The sequence below is a fragment of the Poecilia latipinna genome, unplaced genomic scaffold (genome assembly GCF_001443285.1).
Source record: "Poecilia latipinna isolate Pla-1442-1.1 unplaced genomic scaffold, P_latipinna-1.0 Scaffold201, whole genome shotgun sequence".
Classification (NCBI taxonomy): Eukaryota; Metazoa; Chordata; class Actinopteri; order Cyprinodontiformes; family Poeciliidae; genus Poecilia; species Poecilia latipinna.
The window spans coordinates 124,560-148,319 of record NW_015112817.1 but is presented as its reverse complement, the minus strand read 5'-3'; the positions used below and the strand labels follow the sequence as shown (position 1 = coordinate 148,319).

The 23,760-nt window shown below is 37.7% G+C and overlaps 3 protein-coding genes across 5 annotated transcripts in view; 2 read left to right on the top strand and 1 right to left on the bottom strand.

Annotated features, from left to right (window-relative positions):
* gen1 (GEN1 Holliday junction 5' flap endonuclease) lies at positions 1-8,425 on the bottom strand. Its single transcript, XM_015031245.1, has 14 exons — positions 8,340-8,425; positions 7,895-8,063; positions 6,337-6,535; positions 6,086-6,262; positions 5,616-5,726; positions 5,451-5,524; positions 5,282-5,367; positions 5,001-5,151; positions 4,145-4,181; positions 3,977-4,057; positions 3,755-3,885; positions 3,592-3,653; positions 2,201-2,350; positions 1-1,490 (listed from the first exon to the last, which is right to left on the bottom strand). Exons 2-14 carry the CDS (start codon positions 8,053-8,055, stop codon positions 355-357), a joined length of 2,556 nt encoding a protein of 851 aa, XP_014886731.1. The 5' UTR covers positions 8,056-8,063; positions 8,340-8,425; the 3' UTR covers positions 1-354.
* Positions 8,376-12,898, top strand: ppil6 (peptidylprolyl isomerase (cyclophilin)-like 6). 2 transcript variants are annotated; one of them, XM_015031247.1, is made up of 8 exons: positions 8,376-8,554; positions 8,626-8,721; positions 10,075-10,263; positions 11,711-11,773; positions 11,907-12,048; positions 12,346-12,405; positions 12,486-12,621; positions 12,717-12,898. In XM_015031247.1, the coding sequence occupies exons 1-8, from the start codon at positions 8,477-8,479 to the stop codon at positions 12,826-12,828; spliced, it is 876 nt and encodes a 291-aa protein (XP_014886733.1). In that variant the 5' UTR covers positions 8,376-8,476; the 3' UTR covers positions 12,829-12,898. The 2 variants fall into 2 exon arrangements, with proteins under 2 accessions (XP_014886733.1, XP_014886732.1); XM_015031246.1 differs by having other exon boundaries at positions 8,379-8,554; positions 11,907-12,054.
* Positions 12,899-14,109: 1,211 nt separating this feature from the next.
* The window catches only part of cd164 (CD164 molecule, sialomucin), an 18,212-nt gene continuing 8,561 nt past the window's right edge, over positions 14,110-23,760 (top strand). The window contains exons 1-4 of one of the 2 annotated variants that reach the window (XM_015031242.1): positions 14,116-14,403; positions 15,649-15,717; positions 22,377-22,451; positions 22,761-22,832. In XM_015031242.1, coding sequence (XP_014886728.1) covers positions 14,340-14,403; positions 15,649-15,717; positions 22,377-22,451; positions 22,761-22,832 — 280 coding nt within the window. In that variant the 5' untranslated portion in view covers positions 14,116-14,339. Of the gene's footprint in view, positions 14,404-15,648; positions 15,718-22,376; positions 22,452-22,760; positions 22,833-23,760 lie in introns of both variants that reach the window. The other variant, XM_015031243.1, reaches the window with a different exon arrangement.

Below are 23,760 nucleotides of genomic sequence, written 5' to 3'. Positions count from 1 at the left end.
TTAGAGCAAGATTTGTAACTTTGTTTAATTTTTTTTTCCCAAGAGAAGCATTTTTGAACATGCATGAGTTCGGGCAGGTTGACTTTATGGATGAGTTCTTTACACAATGAATATGGAATAAATCAATTTCCAGACTTTTTCAAAAATACAAATAAATCTTCTAAGTTTATTTTCAAACACAACACACAAATGAAACTCAAACTGGGTCACAGTGTTCTGAGCCTACCCTCCGACATTTTGCTTTTCAAAAAGCAAAAAAAAAAAAACTGAAAGAAATTATTTACTTACGAAAAAATAGGATGTGAATAAAATGTAAAAAAAAAAAATACCCTTCAAAACGACAAAACCGGATGCTCACTTCAGAAATTTTAGTCTCAGTCTCTCAGCCAGTGGCAGGGGACTGTCACTACAAATCACTGAATCCTCACCGTCTACCACGATGACGGGGGAAGCAGGAGTCTGGAGAATCTCATCATCACTGACTTTAGCTGTTTGAACATCCTGACGGCTGTTTTTCGTCGATGCAGGTGCTTCATTTTCAACATTTTCCCCATGGCTCTGTGACTTTGGTCCAGTTAACTGAAGCGTTTGAGAAGTCTTTGGATTAGCAGCTTTAACCTGATCGCAGGCTGGTTTTAGAGGGAAGTCGGATATTAAGCTTCTTATACTTTTGTCTGCCGGTTTTAGTTTTGCTCGACGTCGAGGTCCAGATTGCCGGTTTTCAACGTCGCTGTCCTCGCTGGATGAGCACGCGCTCATGCAGACGGTCTTCTTGCTACTGCTCTTTTTGTCTCTTTGTCCTGGGTCCTTTGTCTTACTTTGAGCATCACATGGCAGAATTTTTGGCTCTTTTGATCTTTGAAGTCTTTCTTTTAACATACATTGGATTTTGTTTGTTAGTGGCTCCTTTTCATTGCCAGTCAACACGATGCCCTCACTGCTACTTCCACTGGACATTTCCCCAGTTTGCTTTCCGTGAGAAATGACCAACTCACAGTTCAGATGTTTTGAAACCTCAGCTGCAGCTTTCAGAGATTTGTCTGCGTTCCTCATGAGGACTCTGTCTCTCAGAGGACACTCAGTGTAGCAGAGCTTTGCACCTTGCGTTTCATCAGTTTTCCCAGGCTCTGCACCCTGGACCGCCGGTGAGGAAGGCGAGGAAGTGAAAGACAACGCACCCCAGTCGATATCGCTGAGATGCAGAGCGTCAATGACGGCAGAGACAGAAGGTGAAGCGCTCTCTGGTTCGACGTCAGGCAGAGTTTCGTGGACTTGACCGTCTTCTTTTTCTTTCCCGTGTTGCTTACGGTTCACCGGAGTGTCTACAATGATCAGTTCTGTTTTTTCGGAGCTTGAGCCGGAAGGGAGATGAGTTTGTGGCTGAGTGGACCTGTTCTCTGAGGACGTCTGAAGCGTCACCCGAGCCAAGAGATCTGTGACACCAGCAGAACCATCAGATGGTTTCTCCTTTTTCCGTCTCGCTTTCTTCTCTGTAAGAAAAAAAAAAAAAAAAGAGAGAGAGACAGGAATGTCAGAGGACTTTCCTGGTGTTTCTGTTTAACAGGCCACAATTGGATATTTCTGACACTGTCAATAAACATTTCTCAATTATTGAATTTTAAAAAACGGACCGCTGAGTGTGAGATATGAACAAACAGTTCATTTACTGTGACTGCCACCTGTTTCCTGTAGCAGTATATTTTATACATTTGCTCATATCCATTATGTATTTGTCTCATTTTGTCTCTAAAATAAAAGGTTGACCAGGAATTGTAACTGTCATTATGTAGACATGTCAAATTTCATTTAAAATTTGGGATAAAAGCAAATAAACACATATGATTGCTGTGGTGGCAAAAAAAAAAAAAAAAAAAAAAAAGAAAGTAAGTAAGCAAATCCTGTGAGGCAGACACTTTTTGGCTGCATTAAAGGTTCTGGTGTGAAGTGACTGAGCTGCTAACTCTACATTTTCAGGTGTTAGAGCTGCTGTAAGCGAGAGCCTTAAAAACACATGTAAAACCTTCAAACAGCTTTGATCTGCGCCGCCCCGGCAGCGCAGACTGGGAAGTCTGGGAAGTTTGTCAAATCAGCAGGGGAGCTTTTTATGGAAAATGAGATAATGCAAGCACCTTATTAAATAACTATTTCACTGAAAACAACATGTAGTGGGATCTATTTAAGGTGAAAATAGGTGTCTTACGTTTAGTTTTGTTCTCTTCAAGCAGAGCTTTGCTTCTTACGTAGCTTTCAACAATCTCCGGGAAAGCCACACGGAAAAGCGACTCTTCCTCCACCGTCCTCACCTCATGTTGGTCCTCTGCGGGTCGTTCCTCTGGAAACACAAAATGTTCTGCAGAAAACAGGAAGAAATTTAGCTTAGGACATGTTAGTCTTATGTCTGGCTAACTAAACTAAGAGCTATGGTCCTTTCTTGTGCCTTTAGTTTTAATTTTTTTTTTTAATGAATCTCAATTATTATTTTCATCCCTCACCACAGATTACAACTACTCATGTATTTTCTAATACTTTTCCTCAATAAGTGTCAGTTTTAATGTTGCAAGTCTTTTTTTAAGGAAAAAAAAACATTCTACATATGCAAAGTGATAGCTTTACAGTGCAAGGAAACATATCTTCACCAGGAAAAAAACAACAATAAAGCATGAAATTTTGAAGAGGTTCAATGCCAAGAAATTAAATCTCAAATTGAAAACAGAAATCAAATTGCTGCAATAATGACTAAAAAATACATTTTAAAATGTTAGTCAATAACATATGAAAGACCCAAAGCAGAAAACACAATAAAATTCACCTCAAAACATATATTTTATTATTTTTGCATCACTTCAACCAAACCCCCAGATTACAGAGGAAACAGGAAAGTGAAATCAGCAAATATGGTCTCAATTTCCTTGAATTGTGAACAAATAATCAGAATACTGCAAAAGAAAAACTATTTCAAACCTGCCATACATATAAGTTATCATGTCTGTTTGCATATCTGAAGATTTGTCACAAGTATATTTAAGAAGTTCTGTTTAAAAAACCTAAAATATCTTATTTAAAATGGCCCTTTATTTATTTACATTTCTTTTATAAACTAAATGGAATCTAACATTGGGGCCACTTCCCTGATAGTCTGTGCAATTGAGACATACCTGCCACAATTTGACCACAATTCAAATAACACAACTTATATTTGTATTTAAAAGTATTTCTTCTGTTACACACGATAAAAATCTGCAACCTGAGTCAGTTCGTTGAGACTTTCTCAGGTCAGTGATGTCAAACAAGCTTGTTAGTGATGTCTGCTTTGATTTGACAGACTTCCCAGCTCAGAGAGGAAGCCGGTTTAGCACCTAGAAGCTGTTGTGACTGATCTGTCACCTCTGAACCCCACCTCACAGCCAGTCACTAACAGACAACCCGGTGACGAACGCCCCGCACCCCAACTTAGCGCTGCAGTCGTGTCATCAGCTCACAAATCCAGCGGGGGTTTTTTTTTCACTCCCCGAGCATATAACGAGCCACGAAGAGGACCAATTAAACACAAGGGGTCATTTATTCAGGTAAGAAGTGAAGATTGTAACTGACCTGGAGTGTTCCAGATGACTTCAAAGCAAGCAACAGCGTTCCTCACCCTTGGTTTCAGTATTCTTTTACCGAAAAATACGTTATTTTAAAGAAAAGCACATAAAACAGTAATATTATCACAATAATGCAGCTTTTCAGCTTTTAAAAAACATCATAAGACTACCGGATAGGCATAATTTGAGAGGGCACGTCTCTTCCGCATTTTCTGTTCATCAGCTCAGTGTAGGTCATCAGGACCAAGACCTTTTCACTCGTGTAGTGTTTTGGCCACTCCATCTTCTCGCAAGCGAATTTCTACGGAAAACCAGACGCAAGCTTTCTAATTCACGTCCATAAAAGGCAGCAAGAGGCGCTTAAATTAATGAAAAATGTAAAAACACTTTACCTGCATCAGCAGAATATTTGGCTGTCTCCTCTTAAAATGTGCCACAGGTTTATCCTTGGAAACCAGAAACTCGTTTATGATCTAGAATAAAATGTTCAAGTATTATTTCAGGTGTTACTGAAAGCAGAAGAAAAACTAAAAAAAATAAATAAATAAAAATACACAAACCTCTGTAAATGGGAACTGCTGACTTGCCAGAGTTTTTCTAAAATATAAAAGAAAAGATCATAGACATTTTAAACCTTCGTTTCCCCCCCAACAGCCAAACTTTTTAGATTTATAAACATTCATGCTGGTCTAGCACATAAAATCTTGTTTTAAATCTATTACAGTTTGTGAATCTAGATGCACAAGAACCAATAAGCTTATCTTCGACCAACTGTGGTGTTTGTGAGCCAAATTCAGTTGATTGAACTCGGTTTTATTTAGGGGTATCAACATAAAGGAGGCTAAATGTAAAAAATAAAGACATGTCATGCATCAATTTTCATTTTTCTCACAATTACACAGTGCTTTACTTTGACTCAAAGTACACCACTAAATTATGTCACTATATTAAAAAAGATAATAAATAAACATTTGGGAAAATTTAAATTCACGAGTCAAAATTACTTTCAGTTTATGAATGTTAAAATATTGTTGTCATAATAATTGATGTTAGTAATCCTGCTTCCCCCCCAAAGATCTTATTGTTTGTGCGTAAAATGTGTCTTTGTTGGATAAAGTTCTCAATTCAAATATTTTAAGTCTGAAATTTTCATAAATTTCCCTTTGCTTTGGGAAAATGTGTGACTGAATTAAGGTAGGTGGCTTATATGGCAAAGATCAAGCCCATTTCAATTCTTCATGCACCTTTTCTGACAGACTGTTGTATGTAAATATTCGTTTAATCCAGTCAACATGTTCACTTTATGATTTCTCTTCTCCTATTTGCATTTTTTTCAGTCCTGTTAATTTTAAAATTTTTTTTAATCGACATTTAGATTTTCATGGTTTCGACCAGCTTTTTTGAAACTACGCGTACTTCCTGACGTTTGCCTCCAGAGACGATGCCTGGCGGCTCTGTTCGTAGCAGTGCCAGTCACACGGACACCGATAATCGAAGTCCTGAGGTTGGCAGAATCGCCGACTGCCGCAGAGCACGCAGCCGCCACGCTCGTGTGCCTTAGCTGAGCCTGAGAGCCAAAGAGAAACCAGTGTTGATTCCTGAAATTTCTCACATACGTGCATATTTTAACATGGCAGATTAAATAGCTTTAATTTAGCAACGTGTGAGACAAGTCACTGCCGCTTTGGTTTGCTCACCAGGATGTCGACATAAATTGCAGTGAGGAACTTTCTTTGCAACTCCGACAGGCACGTCAGGACTCTCCTGCTTCCACTGGGTGAACCTTTAGTGACAAGAATAAGATTTCCTGAGGATCTACAACCCTAGTTAATGTAACATACATATTAGAAACCATATGAGTAGGACCTCTGTAGAAGTGACTGTCCTCTCAGGGTCTGCATAAGTCTCAAGGCCTGCTCTCTGCCAACACTAGGTATACCCTGAGGGAACCATTAAAATGTACATTAAGAAATAGAAATTTAATTAGAAATATTATTCTGAAGTAACTATTTTAAGCTGTGTTTTCTTTACCTTAGGAATATAATCACAACCGAGGAGAATGGCCAAGCCAACAAGATTCTCTCTTGACAGGTGTAGCTCAGTTTGCACTCGAGACGTCTGGTAGCAATCGACCTGAGGGTCCTGGGAGAACAAATAAAGTCAAAAATTGACACATCAGTTCCATCTGGATTAGGATTAGGAGTGTAAATGACAGGGTATTTTCTACAATAATGAGGAATCTCTTACTGTCTACAAAATGAAGCGGCAAATGAGAATTTTGTAACCACAAGAATGACACAAAATCATGTAATTGATCTTTTTGTTAATACTCCACACTAACTGCAAATAAATAATATATGATTAATCTATAAGCTGACTTATTATGTCAAACTGGCATGTATTGATTTTGTCAAAAGCAGAACATTAGTATTCAGTGTAGTCTTATTGAGATCTTAGCCCCAACGTGTGCCACGGTTTTCTCTTAACTTCCAGAAACATACTTTACTGTTCATATTGAAGTTCCTGTAGACCGTCCTAGCCCCATACAAGAATGCATCTCCATCGTTGGTGATGCAGCCATCAACCAGCCCTGCTGAGTCCAGGTAAGCACACATGGCCTCTGCTTCCCCAGCTGCTGTCACCCACGGCACACCCAGGTAGTCCAACATCTCTGCACACTGTAGGAAACACAGAGGTTGACAAAGAGCTGGGGGGGGAAAATTATTTACAGTCGGTTATTAGAAAGACTCACCTCTCGTAGCACAGCATTAAAGCGCCCTCTGCTGGTAGTTGTGGATGACTTTGAGGAATGGGCTTTTCTGGATCCTCCGAATCTCATTTCTGTCCTTTTGCTCATCGTTTCTGACTTAAGTTTGGGAGCTTCTCCCTCCATGACAAAGACGAGCTTCACCCCCATCAGTGTGAGCGACGACACTCGGAAAAATAAATTCCTGCACGTTAAACAGCATTGCGTTGGTTTTTACTTATAACACAGAGTTTTCTGTTAAATTAATAAAACTCACATTTTGTATTAGTTTGATAGCTACAGATCAAGTTATAATTTGTTTTTATTTGTCATTTTGTTGCATCAGGATAAAATCTACCTTTCTAAAAACAAACTTCAATGCACACATTCCTGGTGACATCACATAAGGCAACTGACAAAAAAATAACCATTTGTAATTGCCTTGTTTTTTTCCCACATAATTGGTACATAGTTCATCAAAATTCCTAGTTAAAATGGTGTTTCTTTTAGTTACATATTTGTGCAGCAAAATGTTAAAACCACATATGGGATCACTGCATAGCTCTCAAGAAAATTTGTTGAAGAAGCTATAGTAAAATTAGGAAAAAGTTGCTACACTTCTCCCTCACAACAAAAGTCAATCTGCTTGGAAAGGTTTCTGGTACATAAAATAAAAAATACTGTAGCTTTTCTGTTTAAATTAAAAGCTATTAGATCATTTTTATACATTTACAGTTTAAGTTTGTGTACATACAGTGGTACTGTGGTGTTTTTACTCAAACCCATTATCTCAAACCTATTATAGTTATAGTGACCGTGCCTACTTCAGTTTGAATGCAGTGTCACTATAGGGTCAAATTACATTACCGTACCATATCATGTTTATCTATACAGCCTTTTAAAAACAATGCAAGGTTGACCAAGGTGCTGCACATCTAGTAAAAACAGGCTGATATAAAAATGAAAAACAAAATCGTAAATCCTAAATACACAAATATAAGACAAAAAATAGATACACAATGTTAATAATACACAATGTTAATAGATATTACTATTTAAGTATATAATATATGGAACCAATCATCCCTCAACTCACTTCTTATGATGTGGCTGTACTTTAATTTTTGTCCTCAAACTCAGGCATGGAAATTCAAATGTTGCAAAATCTACGTGGAATATCTTCCCAGACTGTGTCTTTCGATAAGAGTGTTTTCTAATGTCATCTGATCAGCTTAATTATTATGCCTCTTGTGATGTCATCAAGACAAGTACACACAAAGCTGAACTTTCTGGGGAGTTTCTTTCAGTACATCTTTTTGTTTTTTCAATCCATTTATAATTTGTGAGATTCTTGAGTGGAACATAATTCATTACCCAGATGTACTTTTATAGTCAGTGTGAAAAAATGCATGGTCTCTTTAAAAAAAAAAAAAAAACTGCTCATCGAAACGCCTGTGAGGAATCAGAGTGGGTAAAATAAGCTGCTATGGTCTGTCAAACAAAATATTCTAATTTTCTAATTAAGTTTTTTTTTTTCTTTTAAGAACAATACATGAACATTTACCTCAGATGTGGCTTCGTAACTCTGCCCATCATGGCCTGGACGTGCTGAGCCTCACAGACCCATAAGCTCAGGTCTACCGCCAGAGTCTTTCCGCTCAAACTGTACAACGGCACTGCCTCTCGGACGGGCTCAACGATGGACCACAAGTCGTGAACACCCATGATTAATGCTTGTAAAATGGAATCAAGTCAAGAAGATAAACAAAATTATAAAAATAAAAAATAATTTAAAAAAGGAACACGGAACAGGTTGGCAAGTCGAAGTTTTCAAACACTGGCGCCGCCTCCGTTAGGCTGCGTCCCAATTTGTTTTCTTACGCTTCCTTTCTGTAGTGACGACTGTCTTTACATCTTACATAGATTATATGCAAAATATCAATTTAATAAAATGATTAAATATAAATCCTTCTTCGGTATATTGTGGTTATTAAAGCTTTCATACGAACCTTGAAGGAGAGTAGGAAAGATAGCCACAAAGCAGATCGAAGCCTGATTTTCAAACAGCGAGACGTCATTTTCATGCGCCTTCACAGATTGTTGCTATGGATACTCAGAGATTGTTTATGCGCTGAGGAGTTTATCAATGGCCTCACAAACGCAAATAGAAATCGTTGGCGTAATTAAAGACCCAAATTTCCATGCTGCCAGAAGTATAGCCGAGGTAAAATGACGCGTGTATTATGTTCCTCCTGTTGATTTAATTAATTTAAAGTTCCACCTCTGTCATTGTAGGGACTCAAACAACAGTTTCCTGATGATCTTTTGGATCCAGTAATTGTGCCACTTCTTGAATTTGACTGGCATGAATACCTATGCAAGAAGAAACGGGTAGGTTATTTCATTCAGCAAATTATTCAGAAAGAACACAAGCTAAAGTAAAAACTGTCGACCGAAAAGAAAACGATAAATAAATCTTAAAAAATCTCATGTGAAAAGTATGGCATGCAATCTTTCAATCCTCTTAATACCCTTAATCCAGTGCAGCCAGCATCGTGGAGGCCAAGAAACACACCAGAAAGGTCGGGTCTGAGACTGTATACGGAGCAGGATTGTATAATAAAGCAATGAGCTGATTGTGGAACATGGTGGTGGCAGCATCATGTCTTGGGTATTCTTCTCTTCAGGAGCCAAAGGGAAGCTGGTCAGAATTGAAAATGGATGGAGCTAAATACAAGTCAAATCTGAAAGACAGTGTGTTAGAGGCTTCCAGTAGGAAACTGCCTCTGCAGATATAGGGAGAGCTGCAATGTGGTAGTTTAAATTGAAGCATATTCATGTGTTCATTATGACAGTCAGAATTGGTGTTCATAGATACTCTTCATTCAGTCTGACTGAGATTGATCTATTTTAATAAGAAGAATGGATAAAAGTTTCAATCTCCCTGTGCAAAGCTGGAAGAAACATATTGTAAAAAAAATACCTGTGGGCATTGAGAAATGCAATAGTGAACATTTTAAATATGAAGGAACTGTACTAATCATTGCAAAAATGATTAGTACAGTTATTACTGATAAAAATAGTAATAATATACAATAAATATGAACTTGAACAGATCAGCGTAAGTTAAAATGAACCAGTTAAACAACAAAACAAATAAAAATATAAAATATGTGCAATAGTATAAAATAGTGCTTTGAAAGAAGTTCACAAAGTTCTTAGAGAAGGTGTGGGGAGTTTCTGAGAATCTCGAGTGCAATATTACTGCAGTGGATCTGAAACAGATCCTTGGGAGAAAGTAGGTCAACTCTAATGATCCTTTCAACTCCCCTCAATATCCTCTTGCTGGTCAATTACTTCCAACAGATTTTCTATGAAAATCCTGGATGAAATATGACACAATAAGCAATTCATCAGACATTTCAAACCAATCAAAGACTGGTAAAACAAGCTAAGCATTTCAAACACTGTGATTAATAAAAGAAAAACACTATTTCTCAAATATAGCATGATTAAAAAGTGTTAGCACTTCTTAGAAATAAAACTATTTACTGTCTACATTTCTAATGCCAGTGTATGTGATGAAAAATATTGTTATAAATAACACACAACTGAGCGTGGACAAAGCTTGCGACTGTGATCCTGCACCCCTACCACAGATATGATCTCGCTGCAGATTGACGCCATTGTTATTCTAAAATGCTGATTCACAACACGGCTATTGTTGTGAACTTGTGATTTCAGGAGCTGCGTGGTGATGTGTGGGAGTATCCCAGCAATGTGATATGCTTCCTTAATGGCGTTCTCCTCGGTAATGAAAAGCAACTCGCCAGCTGGGCAGAGAATCAGTGGAATTTCACCCTCGCTCATCCAGAGGATTTCTATACGGCTATCACCGAGGAGTACTATGCCAAACACCTTCAGAAAACTGGAGTAGGCTGACACCACAGTTACAAGAACTCATAAACAAATATAGGCATCTAAAAAAAAAGCATGTTTTTAGATGTTTTTAAATTGCCATCTAAAAACATGCATGCTATTTATTTATGCTATTTTGTAGGCAAGAAATATGCTGTCTGCAAGCAAGTGGCTCGCGTCTGATCCTATATATTGTCACTTCTAAATTTTGTCTCAGAGTAGAACATAAAAATAAATGAGCCACTAAAAGAAGAAGACTCACAGTAGAGAAACATGAAGACATAAAGTGTACTGAGACAATCAGTTTCACTTTTCAGTAATACGTGGCTACAGGAAGCCTGCTTCTAGAGAATTGTTGTTAGCATCTGCTGGTAGATTTAGGCACAGTAATTAATGCATTGAGCTGAAGTTCATGTTTCCAGGAACTGTTTAGCAATCAAAGATCAGAAATGTCTTTGGCTTACAGATGGGATCATTAAAAATCCTTTTTATTTGTGTGTGGTTTGAGTGTTTTTAAGATACTACTTCTGTAAGTTTGTGACTATCTCTTGAAGAACTTCTCCATCTCTTGAAAAGTAGATTTTCAATCTAAATTATATTTTAATAAAATATAATAAAGTTAGGCAGTATTCTAACCCGTTATTCCAATCTTCATTCTCTCCACAATACTGCTGAAGTAATAAATCATAAATATGAGTTCCTTCACTGTTTTGTACTTTATTCTGAGAAACAGACTCTGTTATTATTTACTATTATTATGTGTAACCCTGCTTGGCTTTATATGCTGTTGCTGGTGGATCATAAACTCACCATTCCAGGTTGCTACAGGTCACTTCCTTAACTTTTTCACCTCGTTTATGCTCCTTTCAGTATCTGTTCAAATTTTTCAGTATTTCTCATGCTGAGTTTATTTTTAGTACTGAAGAGGACTTAATGGTATTATGGTTGCAAAACCAACTGATAAGATAAGAAGCTTGGAAACCCTGATTGAAAGTTATTTAGTGAATGCCTTATCGCCTTTAGACATATCTGATGTTTAAAAAAAAGATTGTTGATAGCGTAGGACTCTTAGTTTTTCATCAGTGTATGTTGAACAGTGAAAACAAAATTGGAACCAATTCAGCTCCTTTTTATGCAGTAAAGTCAGTGCATGACTGATTACATATCGATGGATGGCTGGTTGGTTTTGCATTTCTAAAATAATACAAGTAATCAGTGTTCAGAGTGAGTATCATGTCTTTATCTGTTGTTCTTCATTGCTACTAGCACTTGTTCGAGTATATCATCCTTGCATAGAAATTTTGTGCTTAGTATTGAGTTCAGACAATGTGTGAATTATTGCCATACCTAAGATTTCAAGGTGGCAAATTCCCCTAACATAAATCTGAAGAGTTTGTTTAAAAGTTAAAACTGTGATTGCCTGTTGTTGTTGTTAGTCAAACTTCCATTCTTTTCATTTTAGCACAAGTTTGTCTTCATGGATGTTGTTGTAGCAGGAGAGGATCCTAGGAGGATATGTTTTGAGGTAAAACCTTTTCGATCAAATTTTACTTTTAAAGACGTACCTTATCGTTTGACATTATTGAACAATTTAGAATGTAAATATAAGAAAACGAAGTGACTAATACAGAACAGCATGTTGCGTCGTCTCTCCTCAGCTGTTCTCCGATGTGTGTCCAAAGACATCAGAGAACTTTGAGGCTCTGTGCACAGGAGAACGGGGACTGTCGGAGAGTGGCCTCCCACTCCACTACAAGGGCTCTCTGTTTCATCGCATTGTGCCCAACGGCTGGGTGCAAGGTGGAGGTGCTCTAAGAGCCGACTCTGTCACCTCTTACTTTTCAAGTGCCTCGTTAATATTCAGGACATGTATAACAGGATTACATAATTCAGAAACTCATTTACATGCAGGAAGTTAAATGATGTAGATCTATTTATGCAATGAATACCTTTTAACATGGGTGTCTGATTTTAGGATTTGTGGCACAAAGAAAAAAAATGCATAAAATGTTCAATTTACTTCTTGGATTAAAATATATTTGACATGAGTGTGTCCAATGTCACTGGCTTTGTCTAACTTTCCATTTTACTCTGCAGATATTTCTCCTAATAGTAGAGGTGATGGGGGCGAGTCAATCTATGGACCAACTTTTGAAGGTACCAACAATTCCTGAAGATGGAATTAGTGACTTCATATAGTTTGTACCACCTCAACATGTGACCATCTCACCTGTCAGATGAAAGTTTTGCTATTTCCCACTCAAAACGGGGCACTCTGGGAATGGCCAACAAGGGTCCCCACACCAATGGATCCCAGTTCTACATCACCTTGCAGCCGGCACCCTGGATGGACAAAACCTATGTTGCCTTTGGGTTTGTGTCACAAACTTGTTTCAGTAGTCATTAAGTGAATCACCAAGTGATGATATATATTATCTCTGATTAAATTTCTTTTTTCTACTTTTTAGTCGAGTGATTGAAGGTGTAGAAGTCCTGAAGAAATTAGAAGAAAGTAAGACTTCCAATGAAAGACCCAAATATGAATGTAGAGTATCAGCTTGTGGAGTGTTACCAATGTAGTGCCCATTAATTACTCACTTTATTTAGTATTTTATCTCTTTTTGATGGAGTAAATTCAAGGACAAACTCACTTCTGTGTTTATCCGTACTTTCTTGCTCAGACAAAACCCTTTAAATGTACCGTAATTCTATTATTTTGCTTTATTTGACTTGTGAGAATCAGAGTGCTGTAGAAAACTTGTAGTCTGTATGTAAGAGTAGGACACAGCTTGAGTAACAAATTGGGTGTATTGGCGTTATTTTTTGTTGTTGGGGGTGGTGGTATTGTTATCACACCTTTTAACATGTAGAAGACTAATTGTTCTCAGAACATTTATCTCAGCATTTTTGGAATATTTGTGCTATTCTCAGAGATGAAAAAAAAAAAAAAATCTTGTCAGCACATTTTCCAACAATGTTGCAAGTTTAACTTTGGTTATTTTTTACTTCATTATGTTAAATGGATGTGGATCCTTATTTCATATTAAAAATAGAGAAGGTGTGGCTCTGTGCTGCTCTTTCATTAAATTTCAGAAAAGTTATTTCTGTAAATGATTCCAGGTGGTCTAAGAGATAAAAACAATTAAAAGGGACTTTGAGTAGAAAATTGAAGAAACCCAAAGTAGTCTGGGGTCAAAATGAAAGCAATGAAATATTTAAAAATTTCCCCTTTACACTATATTCATTGTAGGATCATCTAAACCAGTAGATGACCCTACAACCAGAATGTTGCAGGTCTTGTGCAGAACCTAATCTAATGTAGTCTGGGTGTCAGCAATTAAATAAATATTGATATAAAAAGGGGGGAAATACATATAAATTTGATATGAGGTTCCAGTTTATGTTTGTGCAAAATAAAGCAGACCTGTGGTATTGCACTGCTTTTCTATATAACTCGATTTAAGGTTAGATGGGGAAAAAAAGAAAGAGAAATAAAATGTTATTTTTAAAGAATGTGTCAATTTAATCATATGTGTTTTTATTTTGAATAACTATTTTTATTTAATATTAATACCTCATTTAAGAGATCTGTTTTGATAAAACGAGCAAAATTACAAGGTGGCTTAGGAAACCAAATAATAATTATCCGTTCTAGAATTTCAGTAAATTGCTAAATAATGACTTTACTTGTTTAAATATCTAGCTTTTGTTGTAGAATAATTCAATTCTAGTTTTAAGAATTACAGCATTAAAATGAACTGGGATGAAGTAGCCCAGGCGACTTGTTTTTGTGTTACAAGCGCGCGTTTGAAGCCGCATTTCTGGGTAAAAGTCCCTCTCTGGTTCCGATCATTAGACTCTTCCGTGTTTCCTGCCCACTTGCTTGATTTTTCTCACCCCTCCCATAAGAAGCGCCACATGACCTGCCGAGTAGGAAGTGTCGAGCTAGCGGACATCAACAGCAGTAGAAGCAGCACTCCTCGGAAGAGACGAGAAGGGAGCCGCGAAATTCCGATTTCACATTCTCGACGTTTCCGTGAAGATAACCTGCCTCTGTGTGAACCAGACCGAGCTGTAAATCGGCCGCAGTCATGTACGTAAAGGTGGTGTTTTTCGCCGCAGCTCTGGCGATGATTGGCGCCGCAGCCGCTGAAGGTAAGTTTCACGACCTCTTCACCGAGCACAGCTAGCGGCTAATTGCAGCCAGAAACCCCCTCGGCAAAAACAAGACTTTTTAAAAAAATCGTCCGTTCATATCTGCTTACTGCGACACCCGCTAGGTGTCTCGCTTCTTTAGTTTGATAGTTGCCACATCAATGTTCTGGTTTATATAAATTATTTATCCAGTTTCTGGGAACTTACCAGTTTTATATCCACGTTGGCGAGAGGAAGTCGTGCTTCCAGAAAATGCTAGCGCTTTAGCTTGTTAATAAGCACTGCGACCTGGAATTACACTGGTATTGTGTAACGATCAGTGCGATGTTTGTGTCATAATGTTTATTATCTGATAACACGGTTATGGATTGTAAAAATATAATCGGAAGCAGACATGATGATTTGAGAATCCGGAAGAGGTTGTCGTAGTACAGTCACACTTTAAACAAACCATGTTTACCTTTTTCGATTTTCACAAATATTTAAAAAAGTTTAGAAAGGCTACTATGTTCAAGTCGATCTACCTTTCCCCAAAACAAATAATATGTCGTTTTTCCAATTTTCAAAAGCTTCATAAACGCACCAGTCCAAGTTTGACTAGTTTAATATTGAGGTTTGTGTAGAACCTGATCTAGGATGATGTAAGCGCACTGAAATTATAGTTTTATCCATTTACGCAATAATTATGAAGTTTTCAAAGATAAAACTTGTGTTTTAAACAATTGTTTATTTTAGGATAATCCAGTCTTAATCTGACCAAACAAAGGATTGTGAGATTTGTATGGAACTGCGTTTATGGTAGGCTAGGGGGAAAAAAGGCAATTTTTTCCCCCTACCCTTCCATAAACGCCTTCCCCTAACACAAATGTGTTAGCCTTCCCCTAACACAATGTAAACAAATGTTAAATATTACTTTTTAGGATGTTATTGATTATTATGAGATAGTCCAGGCCAGGTCTGACTAGTCTGTAAGATTTATGCTGTAAGGCATATTTAATCAGTTGACACATTTCTATAAGACTTTTATACATAAAATTCAAATGCATTTACAAAATTTTTTCATAGGTAAATATGTCTTTGACAAATTATTTGTTGCATTGCCTTTCTATGACACTCCGCATTTATTTTAAGTTCATTTCTTGATTTCCGTGTTAATGCTACAAAGATGTAGATAAAAATCTATATCTTAGAAGTCATTCATGTTCAAATAACCATAACTAAGCTGCATTTCTGAATTCCTTCCAGATGGCTGTACCTCTTTGACATGTGAAGTGTGTGTCAAAAGCCCACAATGCGCGTGGGCCAACTGCACAAGTAAGTGTCTCAGTATGTGGCAGGTTGTGGAACCAAGGAGCACAGGTTGGCCTTTGTGCCCTTAATTGTGCAGACAGCTGAGCTTATTGGAAGTTGGATTCCTTGCCGTGGAGGAAGGGCTCATTTTGGCTTCTCAAAAAGCCCGAGCTAAACCATAGTCTTGTGTCGACACTGGCCAGCTCAGGGCCAGCGTTAAGCAGTAAATTATGGAAACAAGATAAGGCTGGAATGAATTAGGCAGATGATTGGAGGCCTGCTCACATTTGCGAGTTGGGGGCTCAGAAAAAAAAAAAAAAAAAAAAAAAAAAAAAAAATATATATATCATGAGTGCATTGATTGCTTATGTAAAATTTTCACCTAAATTTTGCACAATTCATTTCTATCATTTATTTATTGTTATCTACAGGGCTGCCTGACTTGGAACAAATGACTTTAAAGGGACTTTAGTGTATGTGCAAGCTGCAAATAGCCCGATTCCAAGTTAAAATTCTCTGTGCATCTTTAATAAATATTTCAATTGTTGAAATTGTTTCCTGCTAACCTGTCGATATTCAGCTAGCCAATGTTTTAATTCATCACCATTTTCCCACCAGATTTCCTTTGTGTTCTCTTTGGTTTGAAGTTGATCTCAGATCACATAAATTCTAATGACTGCCTTTACCTTTTTTTTTCTCCCTATCTTCCTGGATTTAATTGTAACTAAAACTTTTACAGCTTGTCTCATGTGAGTCAACATAAATGTAGCAAGTATCAATATTCAAGATCTCTTACCGCAAAAATACGGAAAGAAATCAACATGTTTTCAAATTGACCAATGAATGAACTCTTTACTTTTGCAACCACAAGTTAACTGCGAAAGAATAACAAGTTGGATACTTCTGATTTTTATCACATTTTAATGAACTACATTTCCCCAAAACATCAGTTCCCTCTAAATGAGATTTACAATTTCTGCAGTATAAAAATTGTAGGTAGCAATGTGGTTGCAGTGACTTTTTAAAGCATGTTTCACAGTCTTCTGGCTGTTGTGGTTATTTCAGTTACACCTCATTCAGTTAGATGCTTGCCGAAGGAAATGTGGATGAAAAATTGTTTCCAGAGTCAACCAATGGTTATTTGGTTAAACCGTTTCCTCTTACGGTTTGGGGATTTTCTTTTTAACTCAACGGCTCAGCTTCTTGTTTTTTCCAAAATATTGCATAATTTTTTTTTGACTATGAAGGTTTTTTTCTTTTCTTTTGTGAGTAAGTCAAGAGATCTTGTTAAACGCGCCTTTTGGAAGGCTTCAAAGTTCAGTTTGACATGATGCACGCCTCTAGTCATTTTGAAGATGAAGAAAACAGCAGAGGAAGTGAGTGAGGGGATGTGTGGCAGGAAGCAGGCAATATTCCCAAGCAGGTTAAATGAAAGGAAGGAGAGGATAATGACACAAGTCTGAGGAAAGTGTGCTGAGAGGATAAAAGATCTGCTTTACGATTGTCAATTACTGGATTGAGCTTTTGGCTGTAGCTCAAGACGCAAAATATCTGGTAAATCACACTTGAATATCGGAATATTGGATCTCAGGAATTTGTTAGAAGCAGCTCCAGGAAACTTGAACGATCCAAATTCCCTCAACAGACCTGCAAGCCGCAGGTGTGTAAACCGTCACGATAGCCGACCTGTTTGACAACCTCATGTATTTGCGGCTTTGATTCTTTCCCGGGCTAGACTATATTGAGATTTCGCAACACCGCGCCCTGTACCTGCTTTGACAATGACTGTTAAAAAGGTTCTCTGATAATGCATTGCTGAGTGATTCATCCAGAGGTTCAGCAGGACAAGTAGAACAACACGTGTCTGCCTCCTTTTTGGGGCGCTGCAAGACTAGATGGTTAGGTTTTTGTTGTTTTAGCCAAGGGAGAAGCTTGACCCGGTTTACTGTTACATTTTGTGCACAGTAGGAAATGGCAGCTTGCCACCCACAAAAACGATAACTTTGAAGCAATTACACCAGCGTGCATTCAGTCAGTATTGAGTCTGTACAATTGTGGTATCGAAACAAGACTTTTAAACACATTTTTCTTGCGTTTTATAGAAAGTAAAGCCTCGTTGTTTTCTTTCGAAAGAATGACCCTGAAAGTCCAGCACGTGTGCCTGCTCGACATGAAGGAATACTGAGAGGGATTTTCTCTGAAAATAAAACCCGACCATGTTCAGGAAGGGGTCACCCATTTGAAAATGAACAGAGCAGGCAGCTGGAATGCCAGCCGTGTCCACTAAGACGGCTGCTCTGTAATGAGGGGTATCTGCACGCTGCGGGTAGCGACTCAGGGCCACATTATCACCAGGTTTACTTTTGGTTTTAGGGATTTTCTGTAAACAAGCACTCTGCACCAGGAACATGTTTCCCTGCTGTCTCCGGCTTTAACGCTCCCAAAGCTTACACGTGTACATTGTGAGTGCTCAGGAGCTTTAAGTGCAGACTGTGACCGAGCCTGCTGGGAGCGCCGACTCTCAGGACCACGAGGCTGTTCAGCACACTGATAATAATGTCACCATCTTGGCAAAGTGTGGGAGTGGGTCCTACCTTTTGCAGCTGCATGTGACATAACATCCTTCTGACCTAAACGGAGAAGGAAAAACATACACAGACTACAGTATCAGGTTACATAAAAGTTGTAGGGGGAAAAAAAGTCTTATACTTTTTTTTTTTTTTTTTTAAATCAAATTTACATGCACATCCCAATAAATTAGAATATCAACAAAAACATAATTTATTTGGTAAAATAAAACTTATTTCATCCACAGGGATATATTTAAAGTGTTTTATTTCTGTTGGTTAGGATATTTATTGTATTTTTTAACTTGCTGCTAAGAAAAACTAAGAGTTGTTGAGAATAAATAATTCTGTGTTTTCCTTCGCTCTCTTTTAGTTGGTTGCTAAGCTAAAGCTTAGCTGAACCTAAAGGAAATCACATGTCAGGAAATGTAAATGAGAGCTGGGGTAAGGGGATGGCACACTAGGTAACGCCCACTTTGGGGCGTAGCTCAGAGAGACAAAGGGAATGGGAGCCTCTTCTGGGATGCCATTTTGACTGTTGGCTCATAATGGACCAGCTGTATTTTGGTATTACTAAATGGAATTCATGAATTCAACTCACTGACTCTTCTGCAACCTCATACATCAAGAATTCAGCATGGAGAACAGGTCATTCTCCACAGAGTATTGCCTAAAAATGTGTGTCACACACATCACAATAAGTGTAATTGCTAATAAGCTGGCAGTTCACTTTCCAAGTTTATTGATGGAAAGTTGAGTGGAAGGAAAAAATCTGTGTGAAGCAGTTGCATAAATGGTAAAGTTGAGGTTTTCGGAGTCGATTCCTCAAAAGTGTTTTTTTAGGGTGGAGGCAGTGTTTCGGGCCTTGTACACACGTAGCACAGTTGTTATAAAACAAATATCTCTGCCACGTCATTAAAAATAAAAAAAACAAAGAAATCATACATATGGGACTGGCTTCAGAAAAGTTTTTGTCCACATGAATCTGCACAAATTCGCCAATGAGCACTGTATTGAACATGCTAAGCGGATAAGTCCAAAATTTACTTCAATCTGAAAATATTAGAAAACGATATTGAGAAATTAAAGTCCCAGACTCTGGAGGAGTCTGGAGGAGGAGGGTAGTTTTAGAAGTCCAGAGTGAGGTTTGCATTAATTGATGATTTGGGGGAGCCATGTCATTCCCCGGTGTTGTTGGTTCACTATGTCATCTCAGCCTTCAAACAGGCAATCTTCGAGCACTTCCTGCTTCCCGCTGCTGATGAGCTTTATGCAAATGCTGATTTAATTTTCCTCAACGCCTCACCGGAGCCACAGTTTGATCACCTCCGTGTCATGCCGCATTAATGATTACGTTCATGCAAAATGAGGCCCAACCAAGTGCTGAGTACATTAGCCGAAAAGCTCATGGACATTATTTTCACCAACATATCTGTATCACAAATGCATTTAAATCTTTTATTTAAATGCTTTTGAGAAAATTAGTTTTAACTAGCTATAAGGCATATTCACAAAATCAATAGAACTAAAGTGTTTGTGTACGTCACTGTGTGTGATTCATCTATATGCGTTTTGCTTTTTGCATCAAATGACTAAAATACATGAACTTTTCAGTGTTATTCTAACATTTGAATGTACCTTCTTTTTTTTATTAATGTAAATCACAGCTGGCAAAGTCTAAAGCTACATTTTTTTTTTTTTGTAGATTTTTCCTCCTTTCTAGTTTTCTTTTCTGACCAGTTAGAGAAATGCTGCTAAATCGTGTTATTCAGCGGGGCAATTAGTTTGAAAACGTGTCAGAGAAAAGCTGCAGAGTGGCAGCGCTGTGCTTTATGACAGCCGCTGACGTCTAAGTGCATTGCTACTGAATGCCTCGCATAACTGAGCCAACAGCAAAGTGGCAAACTCTCAAAAGACTCCTGCATCATGAGCTCCACAAACTGATAATTACACCTCAAAAGCTGTTTGGGAGTTACTTGTTTTTTAAAACTTTGTGCCTGATTAATGTATAATCTGCTGCAGAGCGGTGGAAAATCTCATACAGGCTAAAGCTAGTGAGGCTGAAAACTTACTTTGGCAAACCTGGTGTTTTTTTTTTGTTTTTTTTTATAATTTATGGGAGTCCATCTGGAATGGTTTGATCGCCCTTAAAGAGATCTGTTCCGTTCTCTGTGCATTTCAGATTCATAATATCTCCACAGGTTTTAAAACACATTTAGGAGCGTTTCTGTTCTGCATTGAACGTCTGTGCAATCAGATTTAACAGCTGATGTATGTTTAATTAGAAATATTTCTTCCACTCCTAAAGCATTGAATGAAGCCTATCGAAAACAGTCCATTGCACAAAGGAGCTATAGTGTTAAAACAACAACGCAACCCGCTTCCTGCATGAAGCATTCGTCCTGACAACCACATGGATGTCACTGTGACATTTCTCACCTACGTCAAACATTTTTATTAATTTTTTTTTTTTTTTCGGTTGAATCACACCTCAACATGGTAAAGCACATTTCTGCAGCAGCAGCTCATCAGCTTAAGCTTGGGTTTCTTTAATCAAAATGTAGTAATTATAAAGTTTGAGGAATTTTTTTTTTTTATGTCTGGAAAACGTCATATTATGTAATTGTTTGCTTTTGTTTCATGGTTAAACTTTAACAACAACTGTTACGCATAGATAGGACAATAAATGGGTGTGGAGGGGAATGCATAGTCACAAAATTATTGCTATCACAATCACTTATTGTCTTTCTTTTCTCCACCATGACCAAAGCCAGGAACGTGTCGAAAATCAGTGAAAAATCAGAATTATTGTAGATTCTGGGTATAAAACGGAGCATTTTTCTCTGTTAAAGAACAAAGAAGCACAGCCAAGATCAGGCTTGACGACAGGGCAAAGTTCACCTTACTCATGGTTAATAAATGATTAGACTGCACAATAATAAACAATGCACCTAAGTGATTATAACTAAATATTACACTCCCATTTTTTTCCTTTTTAATATTACAGAAAAAAACGATACCAATATTTCCAGTGTGTTAATTTAACACTTGTAGACGCTACTTGCATTAAAATCCTGTCCTATCATTTATAGTAATGTTTCGCTGTTCGGCTCCTGATTGGTAATGCGTGATAAAACTTGCTGCTCATATCCTGGGTGTCGAATGATAACAGAGTAGGTTTGGTATAAATGTAGCGAACAGGGTCACATTTGGCTCGGTAAAAGAAAATTCATGCCAAAAGCAGTTTCAGTGTTTGCTGTTGTCAATGAAGGCCTTGTTCCCCTGCGAAAGAAATGGCTGATGATCTCAAGTCTGTGCTTGAGGGGAACTTGTACGTCTAGCAAAAAAAAACAAAAAAAGAAGAAAAAAAAATGGGTAGGGGTATGTTTTGGAGCAGGGGCAAATCTAAAACATCCAAATGCTTTCCATGGGCAGTACATGTGCAGATGAGACCTTGTTCACTTACATTAGACTATCAAATTCTGAATTGGATATAAGCACAAAACCAGTGTATTTAAAACAACAACAACAACAAAAACAAGCTAGTTACACAACTGGAGTTTTTTTTTTTTTTTGGCAGATTTAATCTTTTAATGAAAGACACGCAGAGTAGCGGTAATCTATGTAAATGATCATAGCTCAGTTTTTTTTTTTTTAACTATAATTGGATTCCTAAAATGTTCATTTATACCATTTGAAAATAAAGAAGTATCAAGAGCTCTTTGCTAAAACTAAATGTCAGCTATAGGGCACAGGAACATTATGTCAACTTGAAGGTAATGAGGTGGTCCGATGGGGCAGGCAGGATAGAGAGGGCTCATCCTCCCTCTGCAGGAAGCGGAAGTAGGATGTAGGTCTGTGTGAGCAGCTGATCCTACCTTCCTGTAGGGAGGAGACGAGAACAGAGTGGCTCGCCTGCGTATCAAGCTGTGCGCCCTGATTCAGCGTGGTGCTGCTTTCTATAGACATGCTTCTGTATATTTGTGAATCACTTTATCTTGGACCATTAGTTGGAATTTGTTATGTACTCTGATGTTTGGCAAATTTATGATGTTTTTTGTAAATCCTGAAGACTTAAATTGCTAATTTTTTTTAATTTTTTATAATTATTATTAGCTTCTCCAGTGAATGCTTCCTGTGTCGACGCTATCCTGGTGGCTAACAACACCTGCAGCAACGCAACCTGTTCAAGTAAGTTTGACTGCATATTGGAGCTAAATGAATAACAGTTGTATTCTTCTGGCATTAACATAACATTTTAGACCCAAGAGAATCAGCAGACACTTATTGTTTTACAAATGATGTATTTCTTCATGAATAGACTCTTATTTTTCTGTAGATTCTTGATGGGTCTAATTATTGTCTTACTAAAATATTAATTAATGGTCAGTCAGGGCTATTTGGGTGTTTTTCCTCTTGTCTGTTGTCTATAATCCAGATGTTTTGGTGTTTTGTCTGGCTTTCTTTTGTATGTTGTGTGCTGGTTGGTTCTTTGTCCAGTTCCTTCTCCTACAACCTCGGCTGCACCTACTTCCAAACATTCATCTGTTGCCCCCACCACCCATACGACAGGTAACCACTGCCTAATACCTGAGCTCTATCTAGTCTGTGGAGTCCATTTTGCTCTGGTTTTATTAACAGACGTTTTCTGTTTTTTTGTGTTATCAGAAGTATTTTATCAGGCTTAGGGTAGTAAGGTCCCACATCCACTTAAAGAAAAGTGCAATAGATATACAATGCCATCTCAGTCATTTAAGTGGTGATTTATTTAGTTAAAACTGCTTTAAGCTGGATTTAAACTGGTTTTGCTGATGTTTTGATCTAGGATTCCGATTTTTTTTTGCCAGTTTTGTGATTTCTCTTAAATACAGTATAAAATGTTATAAGAACAACCCTAAAATATTTTAGCTAGCTTTGTAACATTACTGCACTGTGTTACAAAAGTAGCTGTAAAGTAGGGTTTTACTGTTATTTTAAAGACTAGGTGATATTATGCATTCGCTCAGCGATGTTCAGCGGTTAGTTCATGGCCCACCAGACAGAATGGAAAGGTAGAACGAAACCTGGGGAAATCTATCGCTGCCTATACAAGCGAATTACTTGGAAGGGTAGAAGCTAAATATAAATTGTACATTCAATAGTAGCAGAATGTAGCTTTTATTAAGTGGATACTTGTAATCTGTCCTTTAAATATCAAATTCTTTATCCGATTGCCCTCACTTTTAAGTTAAAGTGCACAAACCTGCTTTATTCTAGAAACTAAGTCAATGAAACACGAGGGAGCTTTTGCTGTGAGGTAGAAGCCAGAAGTAACTCTTAAAAGGAGAGCGAGGTGTGAAGCACATGCTTGACACCTTCAGCTCTTCAACAGTTTTACATTCACTCTTCTCTGCCGCTTTTGTGGTTGTGAGTGAAACTGTGAATCCTGTGAGGTGGAGAGTAACCGACGTCGATTTTTATCTTGAATAAATGCTCGATAGCTTATATATATATATATATA